The sequence below is a fragment of the Argopecten irradians genome, chromosome 6, assembly GCF_041381155.1.
Source record: "Argopecten irradians isolate NY chromosome 6, Ai_NY, whole genome shotgun sequence".
In the NCBI taxonomy this organism is placed as follows: domain Eukaryota; kingdom Metazoa; phylum Mollusca; class Bivalvia; order Pectinida; family Pectinidae; genus Argopecten; species Argopecten irradians.
Window position 1 is genome coordinate 20,126,888 of NC_091139.1, and position 14,519 is coordinate 20,141,406.

The 14,519-nt window shown below is 35.1% G+C and overlaps 1 protein-coding gene across 1 annotated transcript; it reads right to left on the reverse strand.

Annotated features, from left to right (window-relative positions):
• Positions 1-641: 641 nt before the first annotated feature.
• LOC138325267 (inactive pancreatic lipase-related protein 1-like) lies at positions 642-8,869 on the reverse strand. Its single transcript, XM_069270807.1, has 6 exons — positions 8,446-8,869; positions 5,610-5,923; positions 4,647-4,878; positions 2,996-3,112; positions 2,731-2,859; positions 642-2,530 (listed from the first exon to the last, which is right to left on the reverse strand). Exons 1-6 carry the CDS (start codon positions 8,498-8,500, stop codon positions 2,238-2,240), a joined length of 1,140 nt encoding a protein of 379 aa, XP_069126908.1. The 5' UTR covers positions 8,501-8,869; the 3' UTR covers positions 642-2,237.
• Between the last annotated feature and the right edge of the window lie 5,650 nt (positions 8,870-14,519).

A 14,519-nucleotide genomic window follows, 5' to 3' on the forward strand; every position in this document is an offset into this window, starting at 1 on the left:
AGCCCATAAAACAGACACAACAAATAATATAGCAAGCGTCTGATATTCTTTAGCCCATAAAACAGACACAACAAATAATATAGCAAGCGTCTGATATTCTTTAGCCCATAAAACAGACACAACAAATAATATAGCAAGCGTCTGATATTCTTTAGCCCATAAAACAGACACAACAAATAATATAGCAAGCGTCTGATATTCTTTAGCCCATAAAACAGACACAACAAATAATATAGCAAGCGTCTGATATTCTTTAGCCCATAAAACAGACACAACAAATAATATAGCAAGCGTCTGATATTCTTTAGCCCATAAAACAGACACAACAAATAATATAGCAAGCGTCTGATATTCTTTAGCCCATAAAACAGACACAACAAATAATATAGCAAGCGTCTGATATTCTTTAGCCCATAAAACAGACACAACAAATAATATAGCAAGCGTCTGATATTCTTTAGCCCATAAAACAGACACAACAAATAATATAGCAAGCGTCTGATATTCTTTAGCCCATAAAACAGACACAACAAATAATATAGCAAGCGTCTGATATTCTTTAGCCCATAAAACAGACACAACAAATAATATAGCAAGCGTCTGATATTCTTTAGCCCATAAAACAGACACAACAAATAATATAGCAAATAAATACTCTTTATTTAACAATACGAGTACAGTAGTACCCTTGACTTAACAACGTACTAAATCGGCTCCATTGAACCGTTATATCAATGTACAATAGCATGTATAACAGATTTGCATTGTAGTTGCTTGTATATCTGACCTTCTCTGACGTAGCTCATACATACACACACGTAAAATGGCTGGCACAGCACCAAAGCTAAAATGCTCAAATCCCGATCCAAAAGCATTGATTTCATAAAAATTTTGTTGAATAATATTTCGATTAAAAAAATCGTTATTATTCTCTCCTGACCAGATTAAAAAATACCAAATATCCAAGTGAATTAAAATATATTCAAAACTCATGACAATAAGATTTATAAAATGATACCATTTAAAATTCTTAATCAAGGCGTTAAGATTTAAATAAAAATACGTTTGAATATTTTCAATGTTTATTCACGGACCCAATATGGATCGAATTCAATTGATCATTTAAATATTCGTTGTCGAACGTATCGTGTCGTATTTCTCTATTATACACGTTCTTACATACTTTGCGGATGATGTATTAGCCATATGTACAGATGCATCGAGGACAAGAACCGGTAAATGGATGTTAAAAAGTCTGTCGTGGAATGGCACTCATACTGGTATATTGTTGTTATATACCTCTCATGAGATTTGAGTAAGATATGACGTTTATGGCTATACATTTAGATTAATACCCACTGGCCAGCTTTAATACGTAAACACAGCAATTATTAACGTTACATTCGTTCTGCATTCACACCATAATAAATACACATGCACATCTCTCTAATAAGAACTAATAGGAAGGCGAATTGCCAGTTATTCATGGAACAATACCGACACAAAAAACTTAGCAGTATAATTCATGCGTTATATAGATGCATGTTTTATGCATATGTGATATTATACATACATATAGAATATCGTATCTTAATTTCATGTTTTCAGTTTAAATCTTGAATGTTAATGCAATGTCATAGAAAATTTACAGGAAAGATACATTACAGTTTTAGGTAATTATCTCAGTTCGGAGTTGCTCTATGAATAAATTACAAAATGACTAACCATTAGAACATATTCAGGTATACTAATCGTAAAACATTCAAACACACTCTATTCTGTACTCTAAAAATCCTAATACTCCCATTAACACACACAAACACCCCTCATACTCGCCACACACATGGTCATATACTCCCATACTCGCCACACACGCGGTCATATACTCTTCACATAAAACGATATAATATCAGGGAAAACATGAGCATGAGACACACACTACTTAATATCATTGAAAACGAAACATGTAAAGGTGAGCTAACACTTGTAGAATGAAAAACATGAAATGAAAAACGTTGGTTGGATGTAAAATGTCATGATAGTCATCAGATTGTATGGGTATAATGGTTGTATCTCAACACAATGGGGATGAATCCATCTAACGGTGAGGAGCACTTCTTTGAGTATAATTTCACAATTATGTAATGAATGATTGAGGCTATCAAAACAACACACACATTTGGAGCTCACATTTGGGTGATTTGAATGAAATTGCTGATTTGTCTTTAGCTAAATTGTCAAGAATCTATAATTGTTTCGTTATCTGATTCTGGTAATTGAACTGCTTCCGGTATACAAAATGGCGACTTATCGTTTGTGTTCAGTACAAAGACGCCACGTGGGTTGCCAATGTTTGAGTGATAACCCATGATAGCACATCCATTTTCACAGCTGTTACAGCCCTCTGAAACAGTAAAGTCCTCCCCATGTGTACAGTTGTACGAGGTAAATTTACACTTTCGTATATTGATAGATTCCAGATACAGATTCATTGCCCGGATGTGACTACATCCCATGTTCATGAAGACATCTGAGAGAAAAAAATACAGACAATATATTAATTAATAAGTATAAAGTTGACAATACTTGATAAAAAGAAGTATTACAGAATTCCATTTAATTAAGAAACTAAACGATTCATATAGGGGATTGGCCAAGAGACTAATATTTTCCCCAGATGAAAGTTAAATGTCAAATCTGGAATATCGATAATTATCTTAGTCAACCTACCAATACTTCCGGTCACTATCAGGCCTAGCTGTTGGTTCATCGTGGAAGGACATCCTGGCTGGGAATGTCCACCATTCGCATAAAAATCGGCATGCCCCATTCTTGACTTAGCGCCAAATCCAGGATGACCTTAAAGGAAGAAATAAAATAATGATGTATTGACGAAAATATAACAATTGATCATAACTTGTACAAAATATATGGGCAATGAATTATTGATAAATGCATAAAAAAAGATACTTGATTAATTTAGTTGGACTCTCACCTAGCACAAACAAATCCTTCGCGTCAGTGTGAAGAACGTCTACAAACAGGGCATCAGTGGGGTCTAGGGTTGTCTCCGGCGGGTACCCTTCGAATGACGGTCCGGCGGGGTCTATACCTACAAACACAAAACGCATTATGTTATTGGCATCCCTCAAGAAAATATATCATCAGTTTAAACAGTTTAAATATAATTTTGAAAGACTTAAATTTTGGTGTATAGAACTGTTTGAAATACAGCTAGACACGAAGTAATGAAACATACACACAATTCGTGCAAAGAAAACAAAATAAGTTATAAATAATAATCCTCGTTTAAATTTGGTATATGTAGATTAATAAAAAATGGGAACTGAACTTTAATATTTGGTCAGAAAAAGACTCGGTTGCCCTACCGCTTTACATACTAACGGTAAGAGATAGATTGTAAAACAACACAGACACATGGTTATCTCATTGTAATGTCCCACAATACGCTAAACCAAAACCAATATGATACAATCTAGTTCATGGCATCTGGGTGAGGTGAATGCCCTATAACGATCGAGGGGGCAAGGAGAGGCGGTCTGTCTTACGTAGACACATAGGGGGAAATTAGTGACTATTCTTGTCTTATTTCTTAGTGGTAGAGAATATGTAGTAGTTAGTCTACATAGCATTAATGGAAGATAAGCTTGTCTAATTACCATGCGTACTATGTTATATAATATAGTTTATCGTTACTCCACCACTTGGGTTATAATTACTCATTTTTTGTGAAGGTAAGAAGGAATACGATTTAAGTAGCGGTGTCTGGAGTTATGTGACACGATCGTTCGTCTGCAATGAACGGTTTTAAAATATCTCAACCCAGTGGTCTGTATCATGTTTCTTATATATCATAAAGGATTTAGATAACAAGAATTGATTAGCTTTCAATTACCTAAAGGATTTATACAAATGAAAACACATTAAGGAATTTCATTTCGCAAAAGAAATTTAATTTCTATGAGTGGAGGTTTTTCCGTATCCTTGTGCCTGCTGCGTATTGTAGACACACAAATGCACTTAAACCAACGGAGCTCCATATACGTAAATGTAATTAGTGATCAGAAAAACATGGCTTAGCTACGTAGACTTCCTAATGTCTGTACGCCGGAAGTTGACGAGCTTTACATCTGGGATATGCACCCGTAACGGTAGTTGACCTAGGTTAAGTCTGGGCCGGGAAAATGATCTCTTGGATGCAAAAATATTTATGTCTTGATGTGGGAGGTTCTAGATGAAGGACAAGAGAAGAAGGATCCATTGGTTTAATCTGACAGAGGAGGAAAGTAAGATCTTGTTGTAGCAAACAGTTAGTTATATCACCATGCGTGGTGCAACTGAAAATATGGGTTGTTATATATAAGGAACCCAAAGGCTAGTATGTGAGATGTTCAAGGCATTATCTGACATTTCTTGGCGTTATTATTTTATGGTCCTAAACATGGTCTAAATCATTTTATTCACTTTAAGTTGTCCGTTGAAATATTTGTCCTAACGCAATAGGGCACTCATTCGACACACGTCTTGTATACATATGTTATCTTATTTATGATATGTCTGCAGACAAGTTTCGTTCAACTAGTGTAATTTACTGTCCATTCAAGCTTGCGAGACATATTGATTACCTGAGATCCGACCGATGCCCTTGACCTCGGTACCGATATAGCCAGCCATTTGTGCTCCAAGACTGTGGCCAATGATGTGGACCTTTTCCATGCTGTAGCCCAGTTCGTAATTAAGTCTTATCAAGAACTTGGAGATCATGGCGGCGACGATTCTAGTGTTAGCAGCGGATTGGTAGTACAGATTGTGAGCAGCACCTCTCTTCCAGTTTACGGCAAAAACGTTGACGTCATGCTTTTATAGAATAAAAAAAATGCATTAAAGCTTGTCATCAAAAACAAATATTGTCTTCAAGGTTACTAAAGAAGATTTTTTTTCTTTAACATATTTAAGAATGAACTTGAATAGATTTTTTATGTTATGGAGATATAACACAAAAATCTGAGTGTACTCTAAATAAACCGCGAAGCGGTTTATGATGAGATTACACTAAGATTTTTGTGTTATATCTCCATAACATAAAAATCTATTCAAATTAAACCTTATAATTCAATTTACTAAAGATAATCTCTTCAATATTCAAAATTCATTTTGGGACTATGAAATCATTCTATGAAATCATTACGCCGTCATCTCAGCCAATCAGAAGCAACGTTACAATCGGCGACGCCATTTTTTCCTTTATGGACTGATAAAGTAATTTTTAAGCCAATAAAAATGCTCGTAACAAGCAAAATTGAATTATATCGATATATAGCTGAAAATACAACTGAACCCCCTTTTATCCATATGTTTCGTGACAGATTGTGTATGTTCTGATATCGAATATACCATTTATTTTTGGAATTCAAATATAGGTCTTAGTTATGTAAAGTTTTGTCAAACAAACCTAAATGCGATGATTAAATCATTGCATCAATATTTAGTAATCATAAAGGCATGTTCATATGTCAAATAACATGGCTGTACATAAAATACTGAAAACCACAAAGAGTTATTCATTCCAGAGTGCAGGATATACTTACGAATCGCAAAATCATTTTTCTCATTTGACGAATCTTTGGGTTCTTTGCGCTGTCCATCCAGCCATGAATGATGAACACAGAGTTTCGCTTAAGATTGAATTTCCCCTGGATTCTTTTCTGGCCCCAGTTGAGCTTACGGGCTTTCACAGGATTTTTTCGGGTGTATAGGAGGAAGTGCAGCCCCTGTTTCTTTGGTGATAAAGGCAATACACCCTGAGTGTTGTCGAACGGCTTTTCACTACTGTAGCAACCAAAGCCAAGATAGCAGGCCGTCTTGCACGTCTTCCACGGCCACATCCCAGTTAGGTAACCGGCTAAATATTTAACAAAAAAAAAATAAAAAAAAAATAGTATTGGTGCTTTGGAAATTTGAATACATCATTGTTTTGACACGATAGACGTTTGAACTTAAATAATTCATCTTTAAAAAGAAAACACTTAATCTATCCTCTTTTTTAAAAGAAACTGCTATTTTTTTATTATTCGGTCTTGTTTCTATGGCTAAGTAACAAGATTTAATGATTGTCTTATTCAGCGCATTCTATCAATAGGCAAAAGGGAACGTATTTCCAGCAAATAAAAATATTCAGATATAGCAATTAGTTTAAAACTTGCATTGTATGTTATGACAAATATTAAATGTACAACACAGATATAGTTGTAATATTTGGACAATACAGGTTACCTGACAAATATATATATATATATATATATATGTATATAATTCCATATACGACTGATACACTAAATGCCAAAGAGATATTGTTTCTTTCGAAAAATAGAAGACGAAGAAAAGCAAAAATTTTCATTTATATATTCATAAATTACAATGTAATGAAAATTTTGTTCTTCTTTTCTTCTTCTTGTTTGCCAATTTTATTATACATCTGTGTTGATTATATAAGCTTAAAATTACGTACATATGGAACATAAACACCACATTTATTTGTTTTACTGATTCTGTTGTTATAGTCTATTCAACAGTGTAATGACGTTTTGTCAGATTATTATTCAATGTTGCAATGGTTGACCCATATACTCCGGTAGGATTAGTCTCTCTTACAATGGGTTGACCTACAGAGACAATGGTAATTCCGCATAGCCTATTAGGTGTGTTGCCTCGTATTATGTACATATTAATCCCTGGCACACATTCAAGCTAAAAGGAATGTCAAGACAGTTCGCGTCATACGGCCCGATTCAGGTGGCCGCGACAGTTCTGACTGTATGTATCACCATAAACTATGTTTTGGTTGTATAGTTAGGACAGCATTAAATCTACACGAGTTCCACATAAGTGGCTTTCTAGTCCCCCAAAGTTGTTTGTAACCTTATTGTCACGTTTCAATTCTGATTTAGGTTAAATGCACGAAAGGATCTTTCTAATCAAATATTACTAATTAGAAAGAGAAATTAAGTTGTTTTACATATTGAGATCTTTTTACTGTCGACCATTTTACTCTTTTGAAGTCTCAGTTTAGAAATTTTGTTCACTATATTCAACTTTCAGATTTCAAGTGTACAAATATATGTATGCGGTCCAAGAGTTGAATGTGAACAATAAACTTATAATGACATGTTGCTAGAAAAAACTCATATATATATATATATATTTAAAGATACAAGTGAGATAAAAAAAGGAAAAAAGAGGAATTCAATGGGGAAGTGACTACATATACATACAACTATGATATGTGTACTTAAATCGTGTATTGCATTGTATTATTTGTATTCCCTATCAATAAACTGCCGTTAATGACATTGTATTACTGGCGGAGAGCCAGCTGTAAATTTCCACTGGAACACCCAGTGCGAGAATTATAATCATTTATTTCATTTGACGCCAAGAAATGATCTTATGACTATGCTCTATTTAAATGTTTAATGTAAACATATAGTGTTATAGTTGGTATGAAGACCATTTTTGTTTCCTGTTTCCATGTTATAATTCTTCATGGTACATGGATTTGTCAAATTTCTGTTGATTAAGAATTTCAAATAAATTTTAATTCTGGTAAAGATATTTAAAGCGCATGGGCAAGAGTGACTAATTTTAGAGACATATCGTGCGCATATAATGATGAATTCATAACATCACCAGTGTGTGTATATACACACACATACATTTATATATATACGTGTATGTATGTTTAATGGGGGTGTGTCGGTAGGCGTAAGAGAACACTTGCATTTGATTGGTCGGTGGAAATGCCTCGTGGCGCTCAGCCTCGTATGTTGTCATGCACGAAGTTTTTCCCTGTTGATACCCAGTGCGTTTGTATAGAGAGAAAATGCCAAGGTGACATTTAACCCAGATCCCTTGTTGAACGAGACATCAGGAGAGGTCGTTCGATAAATATTTATGAATGGGCGAGCAATAAAACACAGTAGCTAACCCTTTAAAACCCGGCTATTTTATGAATCAGTATTCCCTCGAGGCTACCTTATGGGTGACCTATAGTGTCTTCTAGACTGGCACAAGACATTGCTGCAACTCAAAGACCAATATGGCATAATTGAGACAGACAAAGATGGCATACTAGGCCTATCAGGCATTTTATACGCTATCCCACAGTTTTGCAAAATAAATACCACGAATAAAAGCATTGTATGGCAGGATCAGACAGAAACATATCTTCATAACTATATGAACATTTGTGATATATAATGAAATAACCTAAATTCGTAGTAATGTCTCAACGAAAACAGCATGGCATAAAAACAATGTACCGATATCATACAGCCACTGGTGTTTAACAGGGCTTTTGATAATCTCACATATATGGCAAAATAAAAACAAATTTATCAAATTAAATAAATTTTAAAATCTACTTACATGTTACTGTGGCCGATGTGATGACTATGGCGATAGCCAGGAGTAAAGTAGACATGGTTCAATGAAAAATGGAAACTGTCAACCACGACCGGTATGTTATATCAATGTTACACACTGACACTGTAAAGTACACTCCAAAATAAAGAGTAGATCAAGATGGCAGATCAATTACACACTAGTCTGGTAATCAGGTCACCACTGGAGCCTTAATTCGTTTAATCCCATTAATGAATCACAGAAAGTTTAAATATATATGAAATATCAGCAAACACAAGAACGCGTTCAACACAGGTGGGTCACGGTAGAGGAAAGTGTGTACAAACAGGTACACTTACACCGCATATAGTATACACATAGTACGCTATGCTTGCGCCGAATCATAACAGAGCTAGAGGAGATAATGCTAGGTCTATGCGAATTCATGGCTATAAACACTATCGGGGCCATTGAAGCAGAACTTTACTACTAAACGTTCAGCACGACGGTTTCAATGGTGTCGTAGATTCCAAAAATCAATTGCAATCATAATGCATTTGATTGACTGGATCAAATATTTGAACTCATTATACATTTGTATGTTTTTGAAATATCGATCAACGCCGATATGATTGATCTAGACCTTCTAATCAAGTGGGCAATCTTTAAGTACAATTCAAAGTCAGCGACTGAAAAAATATCAATATTAGCATGTTAATACTATCAAGATGGTAAACCCGACAGTGCTACCCATTGGCATATTCAAAATTTGAAACTTCATTAAAAGGACAATTGATTTAATAATAAATGTTTTGTTTTGAAACGCCACATGTAATTATGGGAGGACTACTGGGACGTTTGCCCATCACACGTGCCAGATTTGAATTGTTCGTGTAATGATTCAGTCAGGCATACCATAATTTGACATATATTCTAGCTTGTATATACCAGACCCGTGTGATATGGGACAAGTTATCCAATCGGTCCAGTATGTACTCCGTTGGGTGTATATTAAAACATTACAACTAAAAAATTCCCTTTACCCACAATCTCCAATCAATAACTAACCAACCGTGAATTCCCAAAGTGGGTCTGAGGAAAAAATGACACATAGTTATAAAAGCACCATATCATAATATTGACATCCATGCCTTAACATTGTGTGAAGAAAAGCTTGTCTACTTCTCACAAAAAATCATGAAATTGCGCTGCAAGAACAGTAAGATTCAAAATTTGATGACTTTTATTGTAGTATTCTTATATTACAAAAGTAAGACAGACATAAAGATAGACAAAGATTGACCAGTATTGATAATTTTGAGTAAATTTGATCTTGACGAAACTCCATTGAGTGATAAGACAAAAATCAGTCAATTCCAGCGATATTTTGCCATTCAAAATTTTGCATGACCCTGACACTAAAAGTATGTATGACCTTGAAATGTCATTGCTAAAATATTGACACGTGTACTAGCCATAGACAAGCAACTTGTGTAAATTCAGGTCCTCTTTAAACACTCAAAACTAAACTACACGTACCAGTTACAGGTATCTCTCAAGAATTACTCTAATCATAAGGTATTTTAGATAGATTGACGATGATGAGGGCTCTTTATGGAAGATAAAACTATCCCAAACTTTTTCTACAGCATTGCTCCATTACTACCCCATAAAACTTATAAAATATGTTTTCGGCTGTGTTTGATTTCCTAATGCTAAGACCACTTAACTGTTTATAAATTTGACTTTGGGTTATAACCTACATCCGTATCTATTAAACGCACACTAATAAAATGACGATAAAATCAATAAATTGGGAACAAACTATTGAAATATAGCTTTATATAGACATTCCTGGAAAACAAAAGAGGAGTATCCGTCTAACTTGAGGAGAATTAAGCTATCTACAAAATGGATCTCATACATATCAATGTCAGTTAATTCTGGTTTGAATCATCATGCTGTTTATAAGAAAAGCGGAAACATTTGTAATATAAATAAACAACAAGTAGATTTGAATTCAAAGAAATCATAGAAAACTCCCACTAAGGCCACATCCTATATCACATACATAACTTTGCTAATTTCGACCATGTCCTCAACCGCCAGGGAATGGAACATTTTCAAGCGAGATCTCTCTTCGAGCACAAAGCTCTCTTGTAAGCTTCATCAATCTGTATCACTTCTCATGTTTGTGTCTGATATCTATAAGATAATCCTAACAATGCAAACCAAACCATTGGCAAAGGAGTAACGGTTATTTATATTATATATTTCTGAATAATACCATGAACATGATTGCCCAATACAGAGAGAACAAGTGGAACATTCATTTTCTGACGAATTATGCAGCAGACGACAAAAACTCATACCTTTCTGACTGTGGTACATACCGGAAGACATGCCAGGTATATACACACACGAGAAGTCCCTCAGATGCCTTGGAGAAAACGCTGATTATGCATTTCGCCCCAATGTTTGTCCAGAATCATCGCCCCATCAAACTCCGTGGAACGATTTGGAGTATGTTGCGTCATTTTCCCCCGATGTTAGTTCTTATAGATACATACAAATACACATGCCGAATACCAATAACATTTTATTGTAAAGGCATAAACCCACCTTGTTTCCTCGATGAGCCATTATAGTCATCATTCTAGATTTGTATTTTCCTCGTCTTTTTATTATCGAGATACGTTGATATTTTCAGGGTTTTAAAACTTGGTAGGCCTACGTTATCTAGACTTTTTACCTTTCGTGTCAATCTTGAAATCGCATTAATACTTGAAATAAGTTTAGTCGTCTATTATTGATTTTTTTAAGTGTAGAAAAATAATGAAACAAATCTTGCATTTTATTTGAAAATTTTTCGATATCAATCATGTTCGAAAAACTTTACTGTTGGATAAACAACGTTATACTGATCAAATCATTTGTCCCATTGCCTTCATGCTGAACGTTAAGCAGGAGCAGATACTACCACTTTCATAGACAATGGTGTAGAAACAGAACCCAGAGACTTCTCTTGCAAGGGAGAATGCTCAACAAAAAGGCAAACGTGAGGAAGTGCCTAAGAAGACGTAAATCATTAGGAAGAGACGAAAGTCAAGTGGGAAGATTAGAAAAGTAAAAAATCCAAATTCTTATGTATGATAATTAAGTGATAACCAGGTACGATTCTAACGCCCTAAATACAGAGCAATGGAAAAGGACAAATAAGAGCTTTCGCCACATCCAAAGCCAAAAGTGAGGAGATGTCATACTTTGACTTTGAGAAGTTAAATATATGAAGAGAAGATGCCATATTCAAAACCTCTTGTACTTCATCTTCAATATCTGTTTCTGTGGCAGTATGGCAGTATCTGTATTTATTGCCACGTGCGACAGATTACACTGATCTCGATGGTCACGTTTGTGACATTAACTTAGAAGAATTCAAGTCGGGTACCCCTACTCCACATATTTACCTAGTAATAAAACAGTCGTTAACGTGATGTTTCATTTAAAATGGTGTTTTCGTTTGACATTTTTATAACTGAAACGTTCCTTTAGCGACATGGTCTATGGATATAATATTACAAGTTTTATCCTGTGTCTGTACCAAGTTCTTTGACAGGAGTAGATCATAGATCATAGGTAAACCCCTATAACACTCATATTTTTATATTACATTATGTATAAACCCATTTTCTCCAATGTTATAATTAATTTATATGCATACGCTTTAACATACTCCCTCATCATGGCTCCTTCTCTAGCCATTCCTGACAAGGACCAGTACTCAGTGGTAACACTATGGACTTTATAGTACTGCCCGGTCACAAGGAATGGTTTATTGAGGGATCCAAATTCAAATTAAATTCAAATCAATATCAACTGGTTTAAATCAAGGAACTGTATATATTGAACTGATATGAATCCATTATAAATTTCAACTTATTGTTATCTGGCTATACAGTATCCACGTTTTAACTATAAACCAAAGCATAGGTATGCATACATGTATATATACATATATATACTTTTTAACATGCTTATACCTGCTCATTATTGGAGTGTTATCATAGTATTACTTACAAGTGTATCCTAAATATATATTTAATTTCAATATTGTCTGTAAAATTACATATATTATATATATGATTTTGAGATGTACATACATAGGCATAGCCTGCTGCCCAATCCCTATTAAATCTAATGATTTGATAAAAATATTTTGAAATGAAAATGAAACATGGTCTATGGCTACGGACTTTAGGTACAAGTATTGCATGTGGCATTGCAGACCGTAGGACAATTTGTTTTCTCCGGCTTTCTCTTGACATGTCCTAGAATGCGTGTTAACCTACTAAATTTGAAATCTGGTCTATTTTGCTACTAAGTATTCAGAAATAACCCTTTTCTCTCTATCGTCTCCCCTGACACTGGCTCAATCTAGCGTCCGTCCATGAAGGGAAGGTGAACACTGCAGGTATGGCGTTAGAATTGTACCTGCTGTCCCCAGTGCATTGGTATTAAAAGGCGATTGAATTTAATATATTATATTTTCTCTTTTTCCTAACTGATACTCTTCATTCTAACGTCTACCTTGACCCTGCCTCAATTTTGACCTGGAGTTAAGAGTTCGCCCCTGTGAGGAAGGGTCTGGATTCTGTCCTCAGCCTGAGACACACCATAGTCTGTAAAAATGCTAATTTCTGATACAATACTAACAACAAGAGACTGCAGTCTCCAAATATATACATTCACACGCACAATGCATACACGGGAAGTCGTCTTTAAATACCTTAGATATTACGAGGACGTTAATTCTAACCCACCAATCAATCAATCAACCAATCAACCAACCAACCAACCAACCAACCAACCTACCAACCAACCAACCAACCAACCAACCAACCAACCAACCAACCAACCAACCAATCAATCAACCTACCAACCTACGAACCCACCCACCAACCACCAGTAAGGAAGGCGCTCTAAGTTCTATTCTCCTGCTTAGATACACTAAAGTCTGTAAAAGTGTTCTTTTCTGCTTCTGTGTTACGTTCAGTATTACTTTGGACAAACGGTTGGCGTGTTAACACTACAATGTGAATGGACGGGGCATTGTTGTTTGATGTCTATTTTGCAGCAAGCGTCAGTGAGATAATCAAGGATGTAAACATTATCGACCAATCAACAAAACATCATGAGGAAGGCTTGATGTTAGTCCAAAGCTGACACGAAGCTGCATGCATTTTCATTTCAACACACCATAAATAAACTAATGTAGTACAATAATTAAACAGGCTCAGTCCCAATGTTTTGAAACATCTGTATGCGCAGTTGCAAACGATTTTCTTACAACGTCCTTTTTCTCAAGGACATGCTTTTGTCGTGTTATGATCAACATTCATCCGCCGCCGATTAAGGCATTTGTGTATGTTACCTCTTTGATCGGTTTTTCTAAGTATATTTCTTGAATGGGCTTTAACATGTATCCGGGTTACATGACCGCAATACACTGTAGGAAGATGGACACACACACAGCCATAGCACACCATCCCACAACATACCCATTAGCCAACACATACATAAAGTGCATCCGGTTGGCATTAATATACAATGGGAATAGTTGTTCGTTTATCTATAGCATCTGCTTTTACAACATATAGAATACAAGAGGAAAATACAAATAAGTGTTCTTTGATAGTTTTATTGTTTTCGGGCAAAAGATGACCCATCATACTTTCGCCCAGACAACATTGAAAGGCGTTTGTGTAGACACTTGATAAAATGGATACAGTGAACTTGATTTAAAGACAAATAGTCTCACGTTAACAAGCATGGAGTAAGATGTGGTTTAAAATGTTATTAAAATTACTTTAAAGATATATTGAATAGGTTTTGCCTAGTTACTCGGTATAAGGGGTGGGGTTGATTTTGGTTTGATAGTTACTCGATAAAATAGATACATTGGAATATATCATGAAAGGTAATTCGAAGTGGAGTGTAGTGGAATATAGACAATAGTAAAATTGATAAAGTGAAAATGGTTTTGGCAAGTCACCACTCGGAGGCAAAGTATCTGTATGTTTGGGAGGCTGTGGTATTTT